We start from the raw sequence: 27,501 nt of genomic DNA on the forward strand, positions 1-27,501 counted from the left end.
AAAAATCAATAATAATTACGACAAATCATAAAGTCATTGGTATCCAACAAACTCAGATTCAGTTAGGCGATGGGCTAACTTTCGAAACGTAAGCTTTGAAACTCTTTACGGTGGCCGATTTACGTTATCAACTCAGTTGATAATATTAAATTACCCTGTTACACTCCCCCACCGACGCAGCACCACAGTTTCTTTAGAAACTTACCCCCTTTATTCAGATTCATGTAGGCGTTTCTGTGTCATGCAGTCAGTGTCCCGATCCAATGCTCACGTTATCTGGCCCAGTCGTTTTACTGATGTTGTCCTCATGTTCCCGTTTTCCTAAAACTCATGATAGAAGAATAGAGAAATATGTAGATATCTCTTATGAATAGGAGTTTTAACCATGATAGATGAGTCACATCTTAAACAGTTGTTGCGTTTTCATGATCGTATTCAGTTCAGATTTATCATCACGAATTACTCTACTGTTGTTTCTCGCATGACAGTGTTTTGGACCGCTCTTTTCCCTATTTTTGAAATTCACAACTCCTTAGACATAGAACGAGCCGACAAGTACTAAGATCAAAAGGAGACATCAAGAGGAAGAAAGGTATCTTTGGCTAGGGTTTATGACAAAATAGCATTATCATTCAAATTAAGGTCGGTAAGTTTTACAACAACGAGCGGACAGTCACTCTTATATCAAAGTCGATCTTGATGATGTTCTTTGTTTATCATTGGCGGATTGTTTAGACAACATAGCTTACATGTTTTAGCCTTACTCTAAATTTACTATACGAGACGTGATCGATTTTATTTTAACCGCTGAATTGTTTATTAAACTAGGGTTTGTACTGTTGTTGGTATTCCGTGAAAGGCAAAAAGCTTAAACCATTTAACAGTCTCTCGTCATTTGAGCAGAGGGAGCAAAACGAGAAGGGCAGACACATTTTTTCCTTTGGTATATCAGCATTCTTAACTTTCCTTAACCATTTCTTTCAGCGACACAGCGAATTTCAACGAAACGCTCTGTCCAGATAAAGTGTCTTGCCTAGCCGACGTGCAAAGCAAAATTAAGAAACGGTGCATTAGAGCCGTCAACCAAAACAAAGCGTGTCTGAGTGTAAGCTAAACTCGAATTATACATATTGTGTGATAGACATGTACAAAAGAAGCTCTACACCACGAACTTGCATCGATTGAATTCATACATATACAAAAAAATATATTTATTGACGCAGAAGATGTATTTTGTCCCGCTGGAACATTTTCTAATTAGTTTTTACCAACCTAGCGGGACAGATTTGACCTCCTAAAGAAGGTGTGATGACTTAAAACTGATGAAATTTTGCATTATGTGACCATGTCATTTTTTCTTGATGAGAGACTCCAATTCTTATAGATTGCGTCATTACACGCTAAACCAGACATTCAGTGTTCCTTACACCTTTTAACATCATTCTTTATCAGGGTGAACTGAGTAAAAAAGGACTCAGTTGGGGTTAATACCTAGAGATTTCTACATAAATGATAAGATGCTGACGAAGAATAACAAACACAACCCTTGAAAGGCCTTGTGTGTCTGTATAATGAACGATCAGTATAGGTAATCACATGATTTCAAGTGCAATTTGGAATAAATAAGCACGAAGAGTTTGCAACAAAATTTGTAATTTGTTGGCTTTGAAAAAATTTACAAGTGCAAATTTTAATCCAAATTTCTCCAGAAAACTAATGCGATTTCGTATCAATAATATACATGAAAAAATACGAAATAGCCTATTATAATTATGCAGAAGCAAAGCGTGCGCATCAAATGCAAAAATGATTTATTAAAACCCTGCAAGTGACATTGTGCGTTCGGTCAAAACAACCGCGGACGATTAAAACAATAACACACAATGATATTTTCACATCTTTGAGGCGCATGAAAGTTCAAAGTTCGGCTAAACAGTTCAAGGAATGGTTCAGTCTGGTTTGTTACTATTTTTGCACTGCATTTACCTTAACCAATCAGAACTGAGTAACTTTCTCATGTAGTTTATCAGAAAAGAAAAATAAACGAAAAGATAAAAAAATGGAAAAAAAGGACAGAAAAAAATCTTAAATGCGATCTTTTCCTTTCTCCAAAGTATTTTTACCCAAATTTGATTAATAAGTAACAACTACACTCGCGTGGCAACCAATGTTTAAAAATTCTTCGCTGATTACCCACGAGGACTCACGCGTTGATTTTGTATAGTATGTAAACTTTAAATTATTAAGCGCAATGAAGCCCCTTTTGCCTCTTTTGGGCAAACGAAATATATTCCAGGTACGGTTTGGATTGTGGCTACCGAGTGGATCAAAAGCACGATGAAGGAAAACTATGCGAGATTTTCTCTCAGAATCATTGAGACTATTTGAACATGTTGTTATGCTCCTTCATCTGGATTTTAATTCAGCCCAGTGCGTCCTGTAATTTATCAAAATGCACTGAAACATCTTCGGTCCAAAGATACCGTTTGGAGGGACATGTGCTAATTGAACGACGCGCTGAGACTATGCTAGAATGCGCGCAGTTCTGCAACCAAACCCAAGACTGCTTGAGCGTTAACTACAAGTTGCTGGGTCAAATCTGCGAGCTGAATAGAGCAGATGTCCACATTGCTCCTCACAACTACCTCCCAGCCAGAGGTTACGTTTACCTTGATAATCCTTGGCCCAAAGTCAAAATGGTAGGAGCTAGTACTTTACTTCTTCGATTACCAAATAAAAATCTTAATTTCCAGAAGCATTCAACACAAATCATTATTGTTATGCATAAAAAAGGAGGTAAACTTAGATCACGAAATAATTTTTTCATCAACGAATTGTTGAACTATAAAAAGTCGCGACACCTGAAAAAGCAAAAATAAACGCGAACAAAATAGATTCAATCTGCAAACGTTTATCTTAACCGTTTAGCGGTAAATTTCAGTGCATAACTTTAAAAGTGTAGTTTTTAAGCCAATCCCGTAATCGAAATACTAGTTTACCCGCCAACGTTGTAGCATTACTCAATCCTCTATTCCATAGTGAAAGATTTTCTACTGGCGTTTAGTGCTAGGTTACGCTCGACACTACTCTTCCTTCCGAAATTTCGAAACGGCCTATTCTGTCACGTGTTTTCTTTAGCAATCCATGCTGTCTTGTCTCAGAAATTTGGGGCGAAGGGGGTAGAAATATTATTACCCGGTAAATACATAATTATGTAACTTATATCTTTGCTGTTTGTCCTTTCAATTGATGATTTCAGAAATCTTGCGCCAGTATTAAGGATATTGTCTCTAACGCAGAGTCAGGCTACTATTGGATTGAACTCTGGCAAGAGAAGAAGGAAGTTTTCTGTGACATGGTTAATTTTGGTATGAACCCAACAGTTCACAAATTAATTTAAAAAATAATTAAAAAGTTTTCTTCATTTAGAGCTTTTTCACTTTCCTTATGATTTCCAGATGTTCTCGAAAAGTCTGTAATTCGTAACTATTGTATTTCTCTTCACAACCGTTGCTATTCCTATTCATTACTGTTACCATGGTCGCGAAAGTGGCCGATTGGTCTTCATTCCTATCACTGGGGTCAATTTAATATGCGAAACACGGACATCGCACGACTTTTAAGATATTCACATGAATATAACATAAAGTTTGCACAAAGTTTAAACAGGTATTACGTGCTCATCATAGAATGACGCTCGCATGAAGTTTTGTCCCCCAAAAAATTATGTACTCTTTACTGCTCAAGAGTTTGGTTTGTTTCATTTCTGTTCGACTTTATTGTGAGGTGGAGGTTGGACACTTGTTGCAAGTATCTCGTCTTCAAACAATAACCATCTGCTAAGGACGGAAGTAAACTGCCTTCTCCCAAACCGATGCGTCGAGAACGTTTCCTCAGATATACCAACCAGAAAAATGCCTGATAAAGACATTCATGCCATTGCAACTACTGAAGGTAAGATAAACGAACAAAAGCAAGGAGCTTTACAGTTTTACGAAACCAAGATCTTTGCAAGCATCTGTTCTTTTCTACTATTCTTTTTTATTTCAATGGTGAAATTATTTTCTTTTCATAAATTCTCTCTTACCAGGGACATTTCGAGTTGATCAGGTATCGAATGGTTTCACAGCCTTCTTTAAGGTAAAATTATTATTTTTTGGTTTCTAACGATCCATCGTCAACTTCCAACAACAGAAAGGGTTAAGTTTGACTCCAGCTGCCCGGGTACGAGTCCTGCTGCATCATCAGGTCACTGAGTTTTGCCGTTAGTTAAAATGTCTCTCCACCTAGGACTGATGAAGGCATGGGTACTAAGTCAAACTGTCGGGATACTCCTTGACACGTGATGCTATTGAAGCATTTTCAAATGCTTAATTACAAATTCCTTGTTGTTACAGATACCTATTGGAGCGCATCTGTTTAACTCTGAATGCTTCGGAGCAAGGTACTTGTATAATGGTGTCAATTATACGATTCGAAGAAAATCCCCTTTAAAACAAAACGCGTACGAAAATAAGATTATAAATGCTTAAGCAACATATCAGTTCAAGGAGAATTTTGAACGAGATTTACGAACGAAGAAATGAATCGATATAATAGGCAGGTGAAGTAAACTAATATCATTCCCGGACATTAAAGATAAGGAGAAAAAAATGCAAATTGGTATAGTACGAGTACTAGCCGTGAGATTATAAAAGTGAGTTTGTTTTGTTTCACAATACAGCATTATTTTGCTTGATTGTTTGTTTATCTTCTCATGCCATCAGCGCTATGGCCGATAACCTCCTTGCATAGAACAATCCTATACCAACCAGAACCCTGGTACCTCTCTTAAATGCAACATAATTTCTTATCATTTTTGTTTCAGTTGTCCTCGTATAATTGTGTCTCATTCATATCCCTACCAGTGGGAATCGAACTGCAAGGGGACGGAGCTTGGCTATCAGATCACTGATACTCCTAACCGTTGCTATAGAGGTAAACATTTATGAGTAAGTGCAAGTAATTTCATCAGGATTGCTGCATAATTGGCAATGTAAGGTATCAAATTTTAAACATCACCTTATTACGTTGCTTCTCCAACTTTGAAATTAGCAGCTTTAACTAAATAATTTCTGATGGTGAACACTTCAGGTATTTGCACGTTTCCCCCAGGAGTTTTATATTGTGCGATATTCTATTTTTTTCTCATATCCCAGTGTTCGATATGCACGACAACGGTGAATGTGGTCACACTTGGTACTCTTCGAAATATGGTGAGCTCCAATCTATCGTTTTGTACTCAATTATCTTAAATAGCTATGCTCATTTATTTTTCCACAGTTACGATGTTAATGGTACATCTCAGTTATGTTTTTCAATTTTTTGTAGATATTATGGTTTTCTTAATCTTATGTCTCTTGTGTTATGACGATGTTTGGCTATCATATTCACAATGATCATGAGAATGTCGTTGTCGTCATTATCAGTGGTAATCATTCCTTTTATGATGATTGCTATTTTATAATTCTCATCAAACGTTTTGTTGCTTTAGGTACAAATCGAGTGCTGTATGGATTCCCCTGTAGCAGTTTCAGTGGCATTTACAAAAATAAACAAGGTCTTCTTTTTGTAAAATAGACTATATTCATCGTAGAAACTGAAGAACGTAATACTTAGATGCATGAAGAACGAGTTACAAGCGAAATTCTGGATCAGACTTCATTAGGAAGCTTACATGAGGTGCGGATAACCAACATAGGAAAGCTAGCTATGGAAACCGCCGCATGGCTGTGCACCTGTATAAGAAACTAGAGGAGATCCCGCATGTCATTATTCCGATTATTTTTACTTGATGTTAATGCGCTCTTTTTGTAATTCGAAGTAGAAAATTCAACCACATGTTGTGGTAACTTTGGTAGAAAAGAATTTGTTTTGGTGGGGTGTTTACTTATTCATATTCAACTTGCTCTAAAGGGAATAATTTCTTTTTGGCAGAGTAAGAGTGGCCAAATTTCGCTGTTAATGTCTTAGTTCTTGTTTAAGTAGTGGCCGATGTTTCAGTCAAATACTTGAACTTGCAAATTGCATTCATCACGAGCTTATGTAGCTAAGCCTTTTAAAAATTCACAATAAAAATGATACCTCCAGCGTTATATCATTTTAACTTTATTGATCTAATTCCATTGCTATGCTCAGAAGTATACAATTGTAAATTCAATCAGCTATAACTTCAATTTTTCTCGGTCAGTTGTCACGATCTCCATTTCCTTAGAGTCAGGATTATTCTAAAACAAAATGTAATCGTATGAATGCGAATTGTGACAAAAACAAAACAAAACAAAACAAAAAACATGATTATATCAAAATCCAGAAGTCCATAATAATTCGTCAAAACCCAAAATATTGGTCAGTTTGTATTGCTCTGATACTTACACGCGCAGAATCCACACGACTTTTGGCATTTTGTATAAACATCGGGAGTGTGACAGAAGACCAAATAACCCTGGCAACTTTGGGACGGTACTGCATCCTTGCAGTCTGAAAAAGATTGAGTTAAAATGTGAAATAAAATTCTGCGAGGGAATGCGCACGCAAAAAAGACAAGTAATATGCTATTTTGACTTGTAGCTTGCGAGGTTACCGATGGAATCAGGAGAAGGGTAAGGTAAGCGAAGAAAAAAACAAAACTAAACAAGACAACATGAAAATAACAAATTAGATAAATGTCTCAACATTCTTTAGAAACAGCCTTTACCTTTTCCATCATCTCCATCGCCGGCACCTTGAAAATGAAATCAAGGAGATAAGAGGAAATTAAGAACGCTCATTTCATTTATAGCACGAAAACAAACAGATAAAAAAAAAAAAACAGACAAACTTGCTAACCAACATTTTGCCTTAGAAAGTCTCAGGCAAATATAGACATAAATAAACTTACTCGCAATCTGTTGGTTTATCCAGTTTATGAAGTAGCTAACACGGGCGTACATGGAATAGTTATCAGTTTTGCGTTTATCGCCTGTCCAAGATGCTACACCACGAAGAACCCACCGTCCATTTTCCTCGCAAACGAGAGGACCTCCACTTAAACAAGAGACAGTAGCGTTATACAAAGTATGAAACACAATATCATTTAGAAGATGCTGCATCCTTACACTGAGTCAGGGACGGGTCGCTCAAAAGTTGTTGGGTATAAACCAAGATTTGGTTTAACAGATTTATTTTTGGGGGCAGTTTAAGAGTAAAATCTGGTCGCAGGTTATCCCATGGTACAATCAGCTGCCGTGTGGTAGTCGTTACATTTTCCTCTGAGTGGTGACTTCCACGAAACAAAAAGGCGGAAGCCTGCTCACAGTCGAATGCTTCTTTAAAGAGGGCATTCGAATTTCTCTTATCTTAACTAAATAGCCTCATTTTCTCATTTTTTTTGTTTTGAAATGGGGGAGAAAGCGGGGAGATAGGGCTCTGTCAAATACCTTATTATCATTTATTTATTTATTACCTGTCCCCATGACATGCCACTTTTCCACCTCCTCCGATGCAAACCATGGTAGCATCATGAACTCTACTTCCGGCCTTATTTGAGCATGTATTGAAGTCCACAATTGGAACACTGGCTTGTTGAAGGTGTGTGGGCGATTTGTGATTTCCCCAGAAGGTAATCTTGACGGCACCCCACCCTAGATAAATACAGCAAATAAAGAAGAGGATGATTTAGAGTCCTCCCAAAGCCACACGCTTCTTGTCCAGTTCAAACCATTTGCCTGTTTCAAACTGAACCAGGATCAGGGTATTCGCCCAAACTTAGGGCATTCTCTTGGAGTTTGGAACGAATTATTAACCTTTTAACTCCCAAGATCTCATTAGTAATTCTCCTTACTGTCTGCCATACAATTGTTATGATGTCAATTTGGAGAATTTAGTATTGGATCAACTAGTAATCCCTAAGTGATATTTTTCTTTATTCGCCTCACTCCTATACTTAACATTATGCTGATATTGTAAGAAGAAATTCTCTCTTGGCCACTCATAGAAGATAAAGGGTTAAGGGAAAAAATAACTGAAAAACAAACAAACAAACGCAACAAGAAGCAGAGGAGAACTAGAAACTAAGTCCATGATTTTCAGATCTACAGCAAATATATAGTCCAACTAAAGGGAAAAATATACAGATACTTGAAGAATGAAAATTTGCCAGGAAGAGACGGAAGAGTTGATTCTACGGAGATCACAAGTGGAGAGACAGACTCCCGATATTAATGTCGACTTCGCTTGGATCGTTTATTTCTTTGTTTTTGTTAATTTCCTTCTCTGTCATTGTCATGTTGGAAACGGTCAAAAAATGATGAAACATAAAGAAACGTTTTTTTACTTTATTCTGTTTACTTAACTATAAACTCATCTTATTTATTTCTGGTTGTCTTTTGAAAGTCTTCTCCACGAAGGCAAGAAACTACATAAATTGATTAGAATTATGAGCGCAAACCTGAAATCCAACATCGACTTCCCGGGGAGATACGAGATTCACTTTTAGAGAAACACACAGTCCCTACTTTATTGCTGAGTTTCACGGGTACAGCGAGCCTCAACAGCGCCATATCATTCCTAAGGTGACTCATTGAAAATCCGCCATACGCAATGATCTTGTTTATGCGGTAGGTGACTCCGTCTCCGCGTATTCGGTGTGCTCCTAGTAGAATTTTTTTTAAAGAACAGTTGATATGGTTTGTGCTCACTTATCAAGGTAAGAAATAAGCATAACTCAGAGAGGAGATATATATATATATAGTAATTATTATCGAATCCTTGATCGAGGTGAGTACTTTGAGAAATATAATGAAAATGATTATAACAACAATGGGAGTTTGGCAATGAACTCTTGACGAAGTGATTCTTCTTGTCCACTGTTTCTAAGACGAATTGTAATCGAATTTGTTAGCTTTTATGGTGTGAGGATAACCAAAAACCTCGGAAAAAAACCCTCGGAGCGAGGAGAGAACCAACAACAAACTCAGCCCACATGTGACGCAGGTCCGGGAATCGAACCCAGGCCATAGCAGTGGGAGGTGATTGTTTCGTAAAATATCCGTATCTCCTTTGAGCTCATCTCCTTGAACGCCTATCCTCACCTGCTACGAGGCTGTACAAGTGTGGATCAATATAACTTCTGACGCAATGAGCCGCTGTGATGGCCCATCGAGGACTAATCAGGGACGCACCACAAGTATGGCCTCCCATCAGTCTTAACGACAGCTGCCAGGGCCATGAATTAGGCGTCGCTGTCGAGCCCCCAACGATTCTGGTCCCAGGACGACGTCCACATTGAGCTATGGAAGGAGACAAATAAGTTATAAAGATGAATTTAACGAAAAGTCAGTCAAAATATACCGCTTTCAGAACTTCACAAAAAGCTTTTTCAATGACGAGTACACTTTAAAATTGTTTGAACAAATCAAGAACCGCAGCTGCTATTTTTGCTGAACGTTTCATTGATGAAAAGAATGAAAATCTGACCAAAAAACATGCAAGCAAACAAAAGACAACAACAAAACAGAAACTGCAACATATGAACGCTTGAAAAGCCATGAAATGTGTGTTGAAATCTTGAAACGAGACATATCTGTACATCCCAGCTATGTAGGCTTTGTTTGGTTTATGATTAAAAAAATTGAAGAAATAGCCACTATTTTTTTTTTAGTATCAACGTGTCATCATGCAGAAGATCACGATCTGAAATAAATTTTTTCCTTTCGAATCCATACAATTACTTGACTCTTTTTTCAAATAAAATGATTTTCAAAAATACCAAAAGCTAGTTACCAGGAATAAAAAAAATCTGTTTGGCTATGGTAATCAGTAAAATGACTGAGCGATATTGTTTTATAAATTATTATTTATTAAACATATTTAACTATTTTACTCTTACCTTGGGAAGGAACTGGTTCGAATAAAATGGTGAAAATCAATGCAATAACAAAGTGCATTTTATCCTTATAGTGTACAACGAATGTGATATATCTTTGATCTCGAGCATACATTTATCAGTTGAGTTATCATTGATCAGCTGTAAAACATCTGCTTTTGAATTTTATCTAGGTAAGGCAGATACAAAGGGAATTCAGAAAGCTGTGCACTCATTTAATAAAACGATTTCATGAACTGAAGGAAGATTTAATATTGTGATTTTAAACACTCAGAGCATTCGATGAACTACCAAACAAAGCAGATAGAATGAACCGCTAGCCTTTTTTTTGGTTTTGTTTCTTGATCTCATTTTGTCATGCTGGAATGTTTTTCAGTAACTCGTAAACTTCAAGTAACTTCGTAAACTCGTGTACTTCAAGAAAATTTTCCAATAAAACTTTTCCCGCAATTATCACCTCACTAGCAGTGCACGTGTTATATAAACAACATCCATTTGTGATGTATCAAATTCTTACTAACCGAGGGCCGTACTTGGGAATAATGGCCGGATGTCCAGTACGGACCGTGCGCAGAGATTTCCGTACAAAAACGACCGAGGGCCATCATTCCACAGTATGGCTCGATATTGTGAGGTTAGAAAGTAGCTTATTATTGGGCACTCGGATCAAACTTGTTTATTTTGAATTTACCGGCTTTCCCGAACAAAAAGATCTGCTTCTAACTATTTCCGTGGAAACGGTCCGTGTGGCAAAATACCGAATAAGAACCAATCTGGACGATCGTGTTTACCTCAGGGCTACCTTGCCACATAATTAACTTGATATTTTCACTGAAAAATTATTGCTCGGTGTATGTGGTCTTCGTTAGCCTTCGTGGTCAGTTATTGATACATAAAAGCAAGAATGAATAAACTCCATTTGGTACTAGTTGGTAGGTAAAATGTGAATGTTTCCTGACCACAGTAACGGTGCACAGCGGCAGAATCGTTCAAGTGTAACTTTACACAACCTTAGACATGCATCAAATAAAGGGTATCACAAAATTGAGAGCAATAAGATCACTCTTTTTAGAAAGGTTCGTCTCCAAATTGTTGTTCTTCTAAAAATAGGCCTCGTCCGCAAAATGCTCAGATTTACCGAGCTTCTTCAAAAAGTTCCTTCTTCTGTAGATATTTTGTCCGGATGAGGTTGAACGTTTGACCTAGCTCCAGAAATGAAATGGCCTATTCAAATATTCAAATATCTCTGGTGGAGTTTGAATGAGGCTTACAAAACAAAGCCAGTGTTTTCAATCCAATTTGGAGTACTGAGTTTTCGAAAAATGCCTTTAAGTTTTTAATGGAAAACTTATCCGAATTAGGGTGAAAAGTTTAAGCCAAAGCGCCAGAACAATTTCCGGTCAACTCGGAACAAACGGTGAATTGAATTTTTTATAGGGATATCACTTGAATTTTGTAAACAGTCGACCTCATCGGCTTATGAAGACTAGCAGTATTGCAGTCGAAACGTCGCGATCAACATCCAAGGTGACTCCATCGTGAGACATACGAATAAAGTTCATCTCCTATCTTAAACCACGATGAACAATTAACACATATTCTACTACAATTGTTCCTTTTTGCAAATTTTCGATTGGTCTAATATGTAAATATAATTTTCAGATCCAGTAATAGAGTTGTGCCCCGTTACTTATCGTAACGTTGGATGTTACAAAGACTTCCACTTGGGTCGTCGTCCAGTAACGGATCAGCTATCGATAGAAGGGGATTTTGCATGCCCCAGCAGTGATGTGGCCGATTTCGAGGAATGGAATGACAAAATGTACGACCGTGTATGTAAATTGTACAAGTATTTTGCTTTGGAAGACTGCGGTAAGTAAGAGTTAAGTTAAAAAAAAAAATGCACCTACCTTTAGCTGAATGTTATAACAGTGGTGGGAAGGATTTGAACGAGGAGTGACCGAACTTAACCCCTCACAAACTAACATCAGAATGCATATTCTCCACACTGGTCTGTATGCATTTCTTAAAGTGCTAACAAGGAGAATTTGTTTGCCAATCAAAAGGTTCAGCCTTCCCCAGTGATCATTTCCTTTATTCTCGTGACCTTAACGTGTGATTCAGGAGTGATATTGTTGGGAGAAATTAGATGCTGGTCACTCTAGGGATTTAAAGGGTTAATAAAACTTGTAAAAAAACACGCCATTGTGCATTTGAATGGAAATAGAGAAGTGATGATGGATACACAAGCAATGTTAACAGTCATGTTCTCTATGGGGTACTCCTGAATAGACTGCAAGAAAAAACTAGAGGGATGGCACTAAAAACAAAAGAGAAAACGACTTTCCGTTACTTACTGACACATCAGCTCGAAAGGTCTCGCTAGGCAGTGTGTACGGCTGCAGACACCGAATTAGACTGATAGGTTAGAAGTTTCTCACCTACCTTTTTAAAATCCTATTTTTATTGATACTTTTACGCAGGTGAGTGCTGAGTGGCAAAGGAATTCTCAGTGAATAAGAATGGACTAAGTGACCAGTGTGTGACTGACGGGATGAAAAAGTGCACCTCTGCATCCAAGAATTGCGTTGGCGCAAGTAGGCAGGCGCTGTATGCGTACAATATTGTTGAACGCCCGAAGTATGGAAAATAAAAGAGAAAAAAGGGAGAAAATTTTGGCTTTCGAGTGCTTTTTCTTCTTTGACTTAAAATTCTGAGATCCTTAAAACTCAGTATGAATTCGAGAAACAAATTATGAGCAGGCGCGTTGATCCACCGTATACCTGATTATTTCGAGGGGAGGATTTCGATTTAACCGAATTCACCCTCGTGCTAAGCGAAAAAATCAAACAAACAAAAACAAAGTACAACAAAACATAACACTGAAATTGAAGTTAAGGGTTCCGATTCTCTTCTGACACTTTTTTCTCGCGGACCAGCATCCGCAATCGTTTGCTGTTTGAATACCTTCGCTGCAGTTTTCTTTTCAACATTGAAAAAAGTAGACACCTGGGAAATGAACAAAGTGATCACTAACAATCCGCAAATGCGACCATAATTCACTCAGTCCTTAAGCTTCGATTGAATTTAGCAAAAATTTCTCAGAGGTCGAGCATGATCACTTTTTACGAGCAGTCAGGAATCCTTTTTGGCCTCGCTTTTACTGTTTCCATGCATTCTAAGGAGGCAAGAAGGGCTTCTCCACATACATCTACAAGAGGAACAAAAACTCAGATCCACCATTTATAAACGAGATCTTTACGTTCATGGTCTGGCTAACAAATGCCCCGAGAAACTTACAGTCAACTTTCTCCAAGTGGACATCCAACTAATTCGAACCAGAGATAAAGTCTTCCTCAAGTTTTGTATATTGTGCCACCAAAACACCATTGATATTACGTTACCAATCGACACATACTTTATTACAGCGTTCTACACGGACCAGCCAGATAAATAACGTCAAAAAGGTGTGCCGTTACATTCATAAAATTACTCTTTTTGACCAGATACTATTTACTTCATCTTACGACAAATGGTAGGAGACGTGGTTTCTTTGGCTTGCATTCTTCTTGCTTCTCGAGTCTGTTTGCTGTCACCACTAAGATAAAATTATTTCACCTTTACTCAGGTCTTTCTCTAGATTTGACTGTAATTTTTCAAAAAGAAACCTCTCTGGGAATTAAACTACATGTTACGCACTGAAATTTCTAGGCTAAGTACACACGTCCATAAGTGTTTACAGAAACTATAGAGTCCAACTTGCTTCTTATACATAAAAAATGACGCATGACAGAACTGTTCTGATGCACGGTCATCAAAAGAAATGTGTAACAGTTATCAGTAGATTTGCGTGACGTCATCCAGAGTCCATCCCCAGCCATAGCAATTCATTTTCATAGACATTTTATTCTCAATTACAGCCTGTTCTGAGGAAGATCATCATCCAAAGGTCGACCACGCGTTATTCGAGTTAAATTATCCGTGGGATTATCAGAACCCCAAGGGATGATTGGGAACTGTGTTCACATTCTTGATGACGTCCATTGCTATTCTCGACATCTTGGTGTCGTTCGAGACTCTATTGGAGTCGTGTAAGGAGCCCAGATTTTGTCTTATTCTGTCAAAAGCCTGTGAAAAGACAAGCGAACAATTTAGTGATAATTAGGTATAATGATATCACTTAAACAAAGGCAGAACTCTTTAGGTTACTTTTCGCTTGTCCGATCTCTAAGGTTAAGCTCTGTGGGGGAGAGCGTGATACTGAAATATGACAGTTGTATACGCTATGAACTTTCTTTTCATCACTTAATCGATGGTTGTAAGACGCAAAACGATTAAGAGATTTTCGTGGGGAAGATTTCAAGCAGAGTTTTACGCTTACGAGAGAATCAATTGGGAGAACTTCCATCGTGCTTCCAAACCTGATATCTACAGTGAAATATTAAACCATTGTTTTACCTCATCGCAGTAAACCGTTGTTATCATAGCTTCGTGTTGCGCAGATTGAGCTTTATTGTTAAGGGATCGGGAAGCCCTGTGGAACAGAAAAGAAAGATGAAATAACCATCTTACAAAAAAAAATTCAAGGAAGCGGTAAAGGTGGAATAAACAGCAAAATCAATAAAGAACCGAAGGCATAACGGCTTGAACACCAGTTTTTACTGTGATTACAATGCCCATTGAAATAAACGTTGACTATCACACAACAGGGAAAACAATCGGTTAGCGTACATGTGAGTATATACGCGTATGCTCGTATGTATATACTATTATGCAGATGATCTTATACGCGTGCTATGCGTGTTTTACTCGCATATTTTGGTTCGATTATACTTGAACTGTACTGTAAGGAGTCAAACGAAGTATTTACTATAAGGCACAATCTCTCACAACATTTTTATACCCTTGCAACTTTCGGGAAACAAAAACTGATTTTATACGTATAGCAGTGTACTAAAACATCTAGTCAGTAGGCGGAATCAACCCGAAGGAACGTAACTGGTAATAATTGATTGCGTATATCGCGTGCCTTCTTTAGAGTGACAGAAAAAAAACGCGCATCTTACCTGGAAAGCACCGCTGCCATGCCATAAATATCGATTGCAGCATCGGCAAGTCTCTTAAGTAAGAACTGTTCATCTGTAACAATAAAAACAAAAGCATCCTTTACAGATATGATCTCAACGACTGAACTCTACAACGCAAATGAAGCAATTTGCTTAATCAATAAAAAATATCAAAAAATAAATAAAAAACTAAAAAAAAAAAAAAAAAAAAAATCAGCAAATAGATCACTCCCTCCAGATTTAACCTTACTATCAGATTCTAAATTCTCCTTGCAAGCTCCTTCGGAAATGTATAGCGAACGGCATGGAGAATTTACATACAGTGTACCGATATGAGGGTGTAAAGGGCTTAAAAAGGATGGTATATGTATATACAAACATCTCATTGCCCTACGGTACATGTAATCTATTCGTTTTGAGGAACGATAGTACATCTTGACTGAAGGGGCATACAATCGCCTCAGCCCTGCAATTTCCCTCAGCCGACCAATTTGGACGGTCGATATGAAAGGAGAATTTGATCTTTTTTCCATACGTTGTATTACATGTCTATGTACGGGAAAATTAATTAACATGGTGGCTACGAGCGAAGTCAACGGTAAGTTACCTCTGATGTTTTTGCCATGTTTAATCAACAACTTCTCCACGGTCACAGCAAAGTCACCGGAAGCTTCCGACAACTAAACAGAAAAAAAGGAACAAAAATTGAAGAAAAAAAATTGCTACAGCTACATTAAATTTTACTCTCTACAAGAAAAAAGCCTACAAGGTAATCTTATAAACAGCCATTGTTGCCATCTCGAAAAGGAATCGTTGCAACAACAGCTGCGTACGAAACTACCTCCCACCTCCCCCCTCCCTCAAAATCACACAGCCCCCTGCTCTAAAACCACACGCGCCTCTCCCTCCCCAGCCTTGCCTCTTTCTTTCACAATTCCTTAATTTCATTCTTTCTTCCTTATTCTTCCTTCAGCTCCTCTACAAAAATAACACACCCCTATTTCGTGTACTCACCAGCTTGGCGGAAGTTGCCAGATCCGCGTGAACATGTTCAGTTAGAGACGGTCCTGACTTCAACCCAACAGCCCTGGTTTTTCGTAAGCAAATAAAGGCGGTTAAATGAATTGTATACACAGAATAGGACAGCAACACATGAAAATATCGCGATAGGTAACTAACACTAGCAGTGTTTATACCTTCTTGTTCTCTTCATTCCTTCAGATAAAATCAGCCCAACATTTGCAGGATTTGTCAAGGACTTCTGAAGTTCCCGCAGGTATTTTCCAGCGTCCTGAGAAAATTGATAATCGCATTTATTAAGAATATTTAGTTTAAGTTTACTGGCTTTCGACTCATTTTCAGCGGTTAGCGATAGAAGATTGACAAAAGGCCATACCAACTAACTATTGTTCTGGATGATAAACACGTTGAAATTATCGTCAGGATTCCAGGACAGCCCAAAATGCTACTGTCTATTTATGCATTTAGGAAATAACCCCTTGACCCTAAGAATGACGAGCATGTAATTTCTCCTTACAATATCACCCTTGAATCACATATGAAGGTCGCAGGAACAAAGGAAATGATCAGCAACTAAAAAGAACTCTTAATTACAGGGCGTGAAATTGCGCCTAATACAGGCGCCAATGCGCCTAAATTTTTCACTTTGGCGACCAAATCCTGAAAGTTAGTCGCCAAATTGGCGTCCAGAACGTTTCATCATAACCTTACCAAGAGATATAGTGAATTAAAAAGATTTGCAAAGATAAATCCGCGGCAAACTTCCTCGTTAAGTTTGTTTCCAAAACGTAGCACATGCATCTCGATCGATAACTAGACGCCATCTTGGATTTAGATGAGCCTGAACGCTGTATATCATCCATCCTAGTGTCCACTTTGTAGCACGCTAAAGATCTTTTCCCTAACTTAATTTTGGAGGGTCTATCAAGAACGTTGACAGCGTAAAGAAAGATTTTGTTTGTCTTTGAAAATGGCGACCAACTTTTTTTGAATTGGCTACCACTTTGAAGAATTTAGGAGCCTGGTGGCTATCAGAAAAAAAAATTAATTTTACGCCCTGAATTATGAAACAAGTTCTCCTAATAAGCGCCTTGGAAAATGTATAGAGAACAGTAAGGAGAATTAGCATACTGATGTTAGGGTCAAAAGGGTTTATGAAGCACCATAATAGTTAAGTGAGACTCCTTAACTCGACAGAAGTTGAACATGGGCCTTCTAATTCAATATTAAAATTTTACGGTACCGACCACCACGCCTCCCATCGGAAAAAAATCTTAAGATTCTCAAATATCAAAAATTGTCGACTTTTCTTAAAAATGTAAAACAATATGTATGCTAAACAAAAACAGAACTCGTGTAAGCTTACCTGAAGGCCAGTTAAGGAGACGAACAACCTCAAAATGTCATTGGTACCTTCGAATATTCTGAAAATTCTAAGATCACGCATGACGCGTTCAGCTCCACAATCCTGAAAAACGTTAAACGAAGAAAATAGTTGGTTGGAGTGCTCTAGGAAGTTCCAGAGACCTGCTGTCCTTTTGCAGTACACGGTAACGCTCAAGATCATTAAACGGAACATAACTCACCTTCATGTAACCCATTCCCCCAAGAATCTGAATGCACTCATCTGCCACGAACCATGCTGCTTCCTGGAGAGAGAGAATTTTCTTAATCACGTGTTTACAGGTACACTAACGGTCACTGGTTGCTGACAGTCTTGCCTCGTAACTGGATCCTCGGTTATTTCCAGAAATTAGGTAAGAGAATCGAGTTTCAAGAAACTTATATAATTTCTTACAACCTCAGTTGAGAATTTCAAGAAGAAAATTTTTATTTTTCTGTATGAGAAAAAAAAAAGCGATCGAGAAAAGCGCTTGGTCGTCATGTTTTATCACTTTCTTACTCAATTTGTCCCTTTTCTAACTTAGTTGCTGTCTGTGGTTGGGCAGGCTAAGTCTAAGAGCGGGGCAACCCTTAACTACTGCACCAGTACTTATGCACGGTTTCAACAGCATGAAACAACTGGGGATATGTTTAAACTCTTCCGATGGGATGCTTGTGCATCCAAGATAAACTTTGCAGCATTTTTTTTTAGGTACATGTGTGCCCCTGGGGGGGGGGGGGGGGGGAGGAAGAGAGGCAGGCACTGTGAAAGTAAAGTGTCTTTCTAAAGCCACAACGCAGTTGTTCGTCAGAGGTCAACCTCTCACCCTGACCAAAGTGCAGGGTCAAACACGCTGTCGCTATTACCCCACTGAGTCCTATACACAATTACTTCTAGTCTTACCGATGCAAAAATTTTACTGATGGCGGCCTCCAGCTGAAAGTCAGTTGCCCCTTGATCCATGTTGGCACTCAACATGTACGCCATTGACTGGAATAAAAAAAGACGATGATCAAATTTGTTACTCAGTACAAGACAACCGAAGAAACACTTTCCACGGACACAAAAAAAGACCTTCATGTCGGTTTTCGACCACTCGTATTCCTAGGACCCCCAGTTGACCTTGGAATATATTCTGAAACACACGGTTCGTTCGACGCAACTGTTTTCCTTATTTCGTTTTTTTGTTTTGTTTGTATGTTTGTTCGTTCGTCTTTTTTTCAATGCAATGGTTTTTTTGTCTTTGATTGGTCTTAAAACTCACACAACTTTTGCATCTAGTAAGATATAAAACTCTAACTACATGTAGCAGCGACTTGGTCATTGTCTTTTCTCAAGCTTGTGGCCAACTTATTGAATTTACTCTCAATGGCCATTGGCTTCTTGATTTATATCTTTTTTCGTTAGATGATTAGATCAAGTTGTTTGTAGTTTCTCTATAATTATGATTGTTGTTTTTGTCTTACTTTGTTTTTTCTTCAAGTAGACGAGCACTCAAAGACTCATTCTTAAAATTACCTCTGTAACATACTGGCACATGGCCATCCTTGCAAGCTTCTCCTGGATAACTCCAAACTTCTCCAGTTTACTTCCAAATTGGACTCTGCTCCCAGCGTGATCAGCCTTCGGTAGAGAAAATTTTAAGATTGTCATTCTTTGTTCTGTTCTGTTCTCACAACCACATAAGTGGAATGGATCCCCACCAGACGACCAACTTTTTACATCATGATAACTCCCTTTTTAATACAAATCAAGATGACTTGACTTTACATGTACAGGTGCGTGCTTCAGAGCTTCTTTATCATGAAAGTGGTCACACTAGATACTCTAACAGCATTCCTACAAGTGTTTGTGCACATAATATAACACCAATTTTGCCATACTTGATTCAACCATTACTTTCAGGGTCACAGGCCACACATTCCCAAAATCATAAAATAACATATTGAGCAACACTCAATCAAAAACAGCACAAATATGTTCTGATGCTCAACCCAAGCAGGAAAAAAAATGCAGGCTCCTCTAATTTCAGAATCCTTTAAACTCCCTCCCAATGTATCCATAGATAAATTAGAAATTTCTAAATTTTTTCTATGAAGCCATAAATAAATAAATAATTAAATACTTACAGCTTTCATGATAAGTCCCTTCATTGTGCCTGACAAAGCAGCAGCCATTCCAAATCTTCCATTGTTAAGAATGTGCATAGCAACCTTAAATCCATCACCGACATCTACCATAAAGAAAAAGAAATATTTTAAAAAGGATATTCAAAAGGATTATTGAGATGCAAGAAACCTGAAGAACTTTTCCATAACCTTAATCTGCAGTTTCAAGGAAATGATTTGATTTGGGCATGCATAAAAATTGCAATACATAACTAAACAAACACTCCAAAAAAATAAAATCGATCTGTGAAATAAATAATAGTATGTCTACTGTGTACTTACTTCCTAGTACATTTTCCATTGGTACTTTGACATTATCAAAGTAAACCTGTCAAAAGAACACAAAATTTGTCACAGAGATGGAAACTATAAATTATACTTTTAATTAACCCTTTAACTTCCAGAAGTGATAAAAATGTAATTTCTCCCTATAATATCAGTACATTATCCAGCAAACAGGAAATGAGAATACTCAAACTTATCAGATGGAAGTTGTTATCATGATTTAACACCAAGTTCTTGCAACAAATTTACAAGGAAATGTGTAGCTGTCAGAGGGGAAAATTAATAATTGAATCTTGGGAGTTAAAAGGTTAAGGGGTGCAAGTTTAAAATCAACAAAAGTCAAACAAGAAAAACAAGATAAAAGAAAACACTTAAAAGTGACTAATGAATTGTGTAAATATGATTATCCCCTCCACCAGTACATGGATACAGTATCTACCTGTATTGTAAAAATCAGTAAAGAGTCTTACCTCAGCAGTATTAGAAGCCTTGATACCCATTTTTTTCTCTGGTGGACCACTAACAATAGACAGAATGGATAAAAATTTGTCAAAAAAAGGCATTCTTTTTCCTGTTGTTGCTTTGTTTTGGATGTTACATATTTTTTGACAAACAGCAATACCTTGACACTCCTCCAAAGCTTCTCTCTACAATAAATGCAGTCACTTTGTCTTTCATTTCACCTGTCTTTGGATCTTTCAATGGTGTCTGCACAAAAATGAACAGCAAACATGCTCATTAAAAGAACAACATTTCTTAAACATCATTTGACTCCATACCAGAGTTCGCCAATAACTGATCTCAGTACTGTTAGGTAACCATAACAAAATAATAAATGTACTGCTTGTCATAGATCAAAAGAGCCTGACAGCTTTCTTCACATTGCTATGGTACAAGCAGAGAAGGTGTGATTACAATGAAAAAAAGGCATTTTTTTTATTGAGGTCAAAGAAAAAAAAGTCCTGTTACAAATCTTAGCAGGCAAATGTCCCTTTGTTGGCATAACCTGGTTTCAAGGAATGTTTCCATGAATGTTTTCATGAACAGTGGAAGCACTTTCACAAAAGCTTGTATTTAAAATAAAATACTATACAAACTGTACCTTGGCAAAGACAGTGAATATTTCTGCTAAGCCCCCATTACTAATCCTGAGGAACAAAATAAACGAATCAATAAATCAAAAGTTTGTACATGTGATAAGAAGTATTACTTCTATTCTTGCCATTACAACCTATACTTCCCTACATCCAACAACCAACAAATTTGATTTTTAAAATAAACTGATGAATAAAACAAGGTACTTTACAACTTACAGCTAGAGAATGTCGTGCTCAATTTTTGAAAAGACCACTCCAGTAGTGTCACAATCCCATTAGGATTTATTCCATTATTCTATAATCATGAAGCTTAGGGGCACAGATATTTCATTCCCTTTGACAGATAGTAATTGCTTGAAATGTCAGTTTTATAAACTCTTCAGAGTGGCCAATTTAAATAAAAACCACCGACAAGGATAGGGAAAGGGAAAGGGGTTAAGAATGTTATATCCATCTTGTGTACAGTCCTTGTAAAATTGTGCACTCACCATATTTTGCCTCCATTGAGGATGAAATGCTTCCCATCTTCACTAAGCTCTGCCTGTGTTGTTATTGACTAGGACAAGAAAAATGTCACCTCATTTACTAAGCATTCACAGTTTTCATGTTTCACGACCTGTTGGTCTCAGCTTTGCTACATTGGAAAAAAAGGAACACAAACTCTCTTCAATGTATCACCAACTGATGAACTTCGACAACCTCTACCTAACTTTTACACCACAAGGGAAAATGGTGTATACTCACTGATGACTGTCAAGTAAATAGAGCACTAACAATTAAAATAAATGGGAAGGTGTTGCAAAAGTTGAGGCCTAAATTTCTATCTGCCCAATTCATACTATTCATTTCCCACATGTGAGCATTTGATGAGTGTTAAGAAGAAAGTACCTGACTGACGTGTCATGCAATTAGTGCGCATGTGCTGAGACATTTAAATTTGACCAGTTTGTAAGCAAGTTACACGTACAATTTCTCGCATATGTGTTTTTCAGTTTTAGTTACATTTTGGAGGTTTTTGTTGTTGAGTTTGTATTTTAAGCCGTTACCATATTACCATCTTTTTACCAATTAAATGTGCCTGCTTTTAAAGGAGATTTTTGTTATCGCTTCTGAACAAAGAGTTAACTTAAGTTACATTTGATATCAAAGTCACACACATGTACAAGGTACACACCCCTGCATCTGATCCACTGCTTGGCTCAGTTAAACAAAATGCAGCCACTTTATCTGCAGTTGCAAGCTGTGAGAAAATAAACAAGGAAAAATCAAAATGATATCATGGTCAGTACTATTTAAAACATGAAAAAATCCTAAAAATGAGACCAATTTATCAGTGAAAATACAAGGCATTTGTGCATTTGTGTATTTGTGCAAATGGAAAGAACAACATCACCATTACTTACTGATGGTAAGTACTTTTCTTTTTGCTCCTAAGTGAAAAACAAGTATAAGAAAATCATAAAAAAGAAACACAGCCACAGCACAAGGCTAATTTGCCTAGATACATGCACATGTCATCGTTTACCAAACCAAAGCACTTCAAGATGAGATCTATGACATGACTGTGAAATCACATAACATTTTTAAGTAGTATATAATGTATTGGAATGGCCAAATGAACAATACTGTGAAAAATTTCAGCATAATCCAGTGCATTTTACACACAATCAACACATTTTTAACACAAAGTGTTGAGAAAATTATTCACAATTTTCTTCACTTTTGCCTTTTGCCAAGACATACATAAGCACAATTTGCTATGTCCTTAGAAACCACTTTCTCAGCAGAGAGGATACTTTTACTGTACCTGTATGCCTCTCAAAGTCATCAAAATGCAACAAATGAATGTAAAAAAAAAGACAAAGAAAAACACTGTCCTTGGATCAAATATAAGAGATCCTTGCAGCTAAGAACACTACTGAACTAGTAGTTGAAATAAGACCTGAAAAAAATTCAGGCCCATATGGGATTTGAACCCATGACCTCTGCGATACTGGTGCAGCCCTCTACCAACTGAGCTGACAAGCCAACTGGGAGCTCGTCAATATGTTGGGTCCAAATAAACCATCCAAGGGATGAATAATGATATTAGATTTATGAAATTCATATATGTGCACTGTGGTGAAGAAACAAATATAAGAGATCCTCGCAGCTAAGAACTCTAGTGAACTAGTGGTTGAAATAAGACCTTGCTATTACACCACATGTATTATGCATGTGCATGTAGACTATACCTTGTTTCCATAGAGAAGAATTCCCTTAAATCCAATAGATTGATGAGCTCCAAGGGTAATTCCTACTGCCAGGTCGTGTGAACCAACAATCTCAACCAGGCGGGCATACTGAAACAGACACGCCAAAAAGGGCAAGGGGATTAAAATTTGTACTTTCATAATTGAAAGTTGTTTGGTTTTTTTTGGTTTACTAAATTGGAGATGAAAAGGCAAAAACATTAGTAGAGAGAAAAAAAATTGAATAATCTTTCCACTGATTATCAATGACTCCAATTTTTCAGGGACAACAAAAAAAACGAGAAGCTGGAATGAACAGCTTACCTGTGTATTAGTAAGACCAAGGCCCCCCAAATCTGTGGATATCTGAAAATTTAAAAATCATGAATTTCTGTTCAGCACCAAATACCAGCATATAAAAGGTCAAGAATGCTGACAGTGAAAAAAAGAAAAAATAATACAATAACCAAATTTGTCAAATTTATTACCTGAAGTCCAAAAGCACCCATTTCTCTAAGGCCTTCAAAAGTGTCATCAGCGACTTTTTCAATCTCATCATTCTTTGCTGGGTCATTGCTCTCCTGAATAATAATAAAAAAATATAACAATGGTGCAAGTGGACTCTTTAGATTATTCTTCTGGAAAACTAATATGTGCACAGGTTGGTATATTCTATCTTTGGTCTCCAGAGGTGAAATTTTGACACATAATGACTATCAAGGCTGGGAAAATTGACTTTTTGAAAACATGGAAATATCTAATTCCCCCCTACCCCCTCCCTTACACCCCTGAAACCTGGAGATCCATAGATAGGTGCATACAATAATAATAATAATAATGATAATAATGTCACCAGCTGTCAAAGGGCTGAAATGAAAACAGCTATAACCTATATATATTTACCTCAAAAAACTTGGCCACAGGATCAACATAAGCTTTCAATGTGCTTTCTTGTTCAGAGTCTAGAACTATAATAAAGCAAAATTAACCAGCTCACGTCAGACTAAAATATATAGAACACTGTGAAATATGAAGTGTTGTACTTTCAATTGTCAATTTTCATACTATAGTTATAATACAAAAATACCCACATAAAATGACCTCATCTCACCTTCTGGAAAAGGAAACACCTGCTGTACATCAAGTTGACCTTTAAATAAACCCATGACGAATGACTTTGACTGAGTAGCCTTAAAGGGCAGAGAGAATTATTAATCAGCCACTGTAATACATTATACACACATTTGTTTCAATTTAGTGGTGGGGAAACTGTAAAAGTTACATATATAACATGTAGGTAATTTAGTGTTAACAACTGGGTTGAAAACGTAAATTAGCCACCGTAAAGAGTAAAAAAGCTGACGTTTCGAGCGTTAGCCCTTCGTCAGAGCGATTAGACGAAGGGCTAACGCTCGAAACGTCAGCTTTTTTACTCTTTACGGTGGCTAATTTACGTTTTCAACCCAGTTGTTAACACTAAATTACCTGCTTTACTCTTCCACCGACGCAGCACCACAGTTTCTTTAGAAACTTACCCCTTTATATAACATGTAGGTACCTTGGTTACTCCTAACAAGCCATTGGGGATGCTATGTACTTCGAAAAAATCTAACTTCATTGAATATTCCATTTGCCCTGGGTACCCTTTTTCAGGTGAGGAGTCCTTTTTTTTTTTTTTTTTTTAAGCAGGGAAGATTACATGTAATATGAACACTGCTAGCAAACATACACACACATACCTTGACATCTGTAGCATAATCATTCCTTCCATATTTTGAACTTAAAACTGCCACTCTGTTCAAACATGAAATAACACAATCATAAACTGAAAAAGTCACATACTGAAGAACACTATTTAACAAAAATACCAGGGAAAACCAAAAAAATCCAAATGGCTTGAAATATGACAAACTGAGAAATCTTGCCTCCAAGTTCACTTTTGCACTGAGAAAACTTCACAACCTTGCAGTGACATGCTTTAACTCATCTGTGATAGTTTTAAGTGAAGTAATACCCATAGCTAAACCCAAGATCTGATTATAAATTCTCCCTTCTAGCTACTACACATTTCCTTCTAAATTAGTTCAGAGAATTTGGTGTTAGATCAAGATAACAACATCTACCTGATAAGTTTGAGTATTCTCACCACCTGGTTTCTGAACAATGTAGGGATATTGCAGGGAGAAGTTAATTGTTAATCACTTCGGGAAGTTTAAGGATTAAGTAAATCAACAGTTGTGGAAAGGGGTTGAAAACCAACCACACAACTTGACCTGCATTTTGGATACTTGGAAAAATAAAGGAATTAAAATTGAGCACCTTTTAATTCGTTTCAAACATGTAATTTAATTACAACTAATTCTGCTAAAATTCACTTAGACTTGTTTTTGAGCACCCTTTTATCATTATTCCCAAACAAATATAATATTTCCTATTACTAATAACTGAAAATCAAAACCTAACCAGTTAGAAGTCAATCGATTCCTGATCAGTTCGAAACCATCAACATTTCACATTAAATTGAGAAGAAACCTACTGGAACTAGAGTACTGGTCATTGTCTATTGAAACTTGACCTTCAGGGCTTTTAAAGAGAAAACCCGATTCGCTGTAATTTTAATTGCTCGTTGTCATAGTTTATCTTGGTCTTCTTTCAATTTCTATTTGAAGAAGTCCTAACGCCAATCTCGCAACAGCTCGGAAACGAAACATCACGCACTAACCTCGACCGATTGGATTTGATTTCTTCGACAAGTACAGACACACTTCCCTTTGAATCGAACGTAGGGACAGATAAACTATCATTCGATTTAAAGCCTCTTATCCCAAGTTATTTTCTGAACATCTCATAATCAAGCCATAAACGAAAGGAAGCCGGCGATCTTTAGCTTATGTAACAAGAACTCTATTGAAGAACACCAAGTGAAGTTACGATTCCTTACCGACTGACATCAAGAAAACTTTGGCTTGTTCTTGTTTTAGGTAAGTAAGCAAGACCCTGGGACAAACTGCGGCATCCACAACGTAGCATTATTGTAGAAATACCGGTGTAAAATCTCCCTTTCCACCTCTGAACAGCGTCTACGAGAACTTCCCTAAATTACTTAGCAATTTTCGCAATGTTAAGCAACGTAACAATCGAGTGAGAGGCTGCTAAGCCGTTTCAAAGTCCATCAAATATTTGACTGTTTGACGTCGATCGGGTCGCTGGTTTTCCGCTCCAGAGGCAATGTTTTTGTTCTTTTCTTTCCTCTTTTTTTATTCGTATCTCACTGAAAATCAACATATCAACAAATTCCCACCAATTATAGAAAGGAAGGCAAAAGGAAAACGGGTATATTTTTTCGTTACCAGTCTTAACGCATATTTTTAATTAAACTTTCTTGAGTCTAGTGCCAGGGTTCCCTCGGTCAGCGTTCCGAAGAACATCACCCGGACATACAGAAGCCAACAATGGGCAATTTTGCGCGATTTCTAGATTTCACGAAGAATCTTGTACTACAAATTATTTTGGGGTTTCAAAAAACGTTATTTGTGGATCCAATGATCATGATTTACACAGAATTTGTAATTGTGTTTAGATTTTTTTGAACTTTTCAAAAATTGATTTATACGAACAATTTTAGTGATCAACAATATCTTATGAAAAATTGTGCATAACTTTATTAGAGGAAATGTAAGTGAGGATTCAAACCTCACATCAGTCAATCTCACTATAATGTACTCAACAACTGGAGTGTAAAAAGTTTGGATGACCTTCCCTGAGGATTCAAAATTCAGATCTAAGCTGAGTTCAAGGAAAACAAAGATAGTGTTAGCTTGATCAACTTGCTTGAGGATTTAAACCTCGAGTCATCGGACTTTCTCATTTGAATTTCAAATGCTCTGCCAGCTGAGCCCAGTGAAACTTTCTGAGCTGACCACAGTGAGGATTCAAACCTCAAATCTTTAACTTTACAATTTTTTATTTTTATTTTTTAATTTTTTTTTTGAGCTGAAAGCAACAGGAGCAAGAACATCTGATGATCATCTGGCCCTATTTGATGATGCCGAACACAGCTAGTTTGTAAGCAGACGGAGCAGAATATTCTTGGCTTTTTTATACTTCTGCTCTTGTAAACGATTTTAGATTAACGAAAAGGAATAAATGAGATAAAAATAATGATGGCAAAACTGCATAACATCGAGCAAAACCGTTTTAATTTATTTTAGAACACTAATATTCTTTGCCGCCAAAGGCAACATCCAAACCCCTTAATTTCTCACCGTTTTGTCGCCAAGTTTTCAGATTAACAATGAAACGCCGGAAATAAGTGGAATTTTGTTGCAGTTACTTATCCAGCCTAT

General features: G+C 37.2%; 3 protein-coding genes and 1 pseudogene across 4 annotated transcripts; 2 read left to right on the top strand and 2 right to left on the bottom strand.

Annotated features, from left to right (window-relative positions):
- Positions 1–2,239: 2,239 nt before the first annotated feature.
- Positions 2,240–6,142, top strand: LOC149044545 (uncharacterized). Of its 2 annotated transcripts, none has more exons than XM_089208560.1 (8): positions 2,240–2,699; positions 3,260–3,368; positions 3,787–3,954; positions 4,091–4,140; positions 4,398–4,444; positions 4,868–4,977; positions 5,199–5,255; positions 5,534–6,142. In XM_089208560.1, exons 1-8 carry the CDS (start codon positions 2,391–2,393, stop codon positions 5,617–5,619), a joined length of 936 nt encoding a protein of 311 aa, XP_089064686.1. In that variant the 5' UTR covers positions 2,240–2,390; the 3' UTR covers positions 5,620–6,142. The 2 variants fall into 2 exon arrangements, with proteins under 2 accessions (XP_089064686.1, XP_089064687.1); XM_089208561.1 differs by having other exon boundaries at positions 4,908–4,977; positions 5,534–5,765.
- A 109-nt stretch (positions 6,143–6,251) lies between these two features.
- On the bottom strand, positions 6,252–9,965 carry LOC113681979 (chymotrypsinogen B). The gene is made up of 7 exons (XM_027199125.2): positions 9,908–9,965; positions 9,111–9,308; positions 8,468–8,671; positions 7,484–7,661; positions 6,920–7,065; positions 6,737–6,763; positions 6,252–6,519 (listed from the first exon to the last, which is right to left on the bottom strand). The coding sequence occupies exons 1-7, from the start codon at positions 9,963–9,965 to the stop codon at positions 6,389–6,391; spliced, it is 942 nt and encodes a 313-aa protein (XP_027054926.2). The 3' UTR covers positions 6,252–6,388.
- A 1,594-nt stretch (positions 9,966–11,559) lies between these two features.
- LOC149044546 (uncharacterized) lies at positions 11,560–12,614 on the top strand (annotated as a pseudogene).
- A 685-nt stretch (positions 12,615–13,299) lies between these two features.
- LOC113681975 (very long-chain acyl-CoA dehydrogenase, mitochondrial) lies at positions 13,300–26,503 on the bottom strand. The gene is made up of 25 exons (XM_027199122.2): positions 26,097–26,503; positions 24,895–24,949; positions 24,267–24,345; positions 24,059–24,123; positions 23,644–23,736; positions 23,480–23,521; positions 23,159–23,266; positions 22,328–22,354; positions 22,099–22,164; positions 21,413–21,480; positions 20,930–20,975; positions 20,450–20,535; positions 20,298–20,346; positions 19,825–19,870; positions 19,504–19,607; positions 18,893–18,997; positions 18,278–18,364; positions 17,577–17,639; positions 17,357–17,458; positions 16,167–16,261; positions 15,985–16,057; positions 15,578–15,650; positions 14,971–15,043; positions 14,363–14,438; positions 13,300–14,032 (listed from the first exon to the last, which is right to left on the bottom strand). The coding sequence occupies exons 1-25, from the start codon at positions 26,183–26,185 to the stop codon at positions 13,895–13,897; spliced, it is 1,908 nt and encodes a 635-aa protein (XP_027054923.2). The 5' UTR covers positions 26,186–26,503; the 3' UTR covers positions 13,300–13,894.
- Positions 26,504–27,501: the final 998 nt, after the last annotated feature.

Source organism: Pocillopora damicornis, chromosome 6 (assembly GCF_964200805.1).
Source record: "Pocillopora damicornis chromosome 6, jaPocDami1.2, whole genome shotgun sequence".
NCBI lineage: Eukaryota > Metazoa > Cnidaria > Anthozoa > Scleractinia > Pocilloporidae > Pocillopora > Pocillopora damicornis.

Bases quoted from the DNA above. Each gene is read 5' to 3' on its own strand.
- LOC149044545 (XM_089208560.1), top strand. From the start codon at position 2,391: ATGTTGTTATGCTCCTTCATCTGGATTTTAATTCAGCCCAGTGCGTCC. The intron at 3,369-3,786 runs GTATGAACCCAA...CTTTATTGTGAG, and splicing joins CTGTGACATGGTTAATTTTG to GTGGAGGTTGGACACTTGTT. The intron at 4,141-4,397 runs GTAAAATTATTA...TTGTTGTTACAG, and splicing joins GTTTCACAGCCTTCTTTAAG to ATACCTATTGGAGCGCATCT.
- LOC113681979 (XM_027199125.2), bottom strand. From the start codon at position 9,965: ATGCACTTTGTTATTGCATTGATTTTCACCATTTTATTCGAACCAGTT. The intron at 7,662-8,467 runs GTTTGCGCTCAT...GTATTTATCTAG, and splicing joins AAGTCGATGTTGGATTTCAG to GGTGGGGTGCCGTCAAGATT. The intron at 6,764-6,919 runs GTAAGTTTATTT...TTCATTTTCAAG, and splicing joins GATAAACCAACAGATTGCGA to GTGCCGGCGATGGAGATGAT.
- LOC113681975 (XM_027199122.2), bottom strand. From the start codon at position 26,185: ATGCTACGTTGTGGATGCCGCAGTTTGTCCCAGGGTCTTGCTTACTTA. The intron at 15,044-15,577 runs GTAACTTACCGT...TTATTGTTACAG, and splicing joins ACATGGCAAAAACATCAGAG to ATGAACAGTTCTTACTTAAG. The intron at 14,033-14,362 runs GTAAAACAATGG...GTCTTTTCACAG, and splicing joins CAACGGTTTACTGCGATGAG to GCTTTTGACAGAATAAGACA.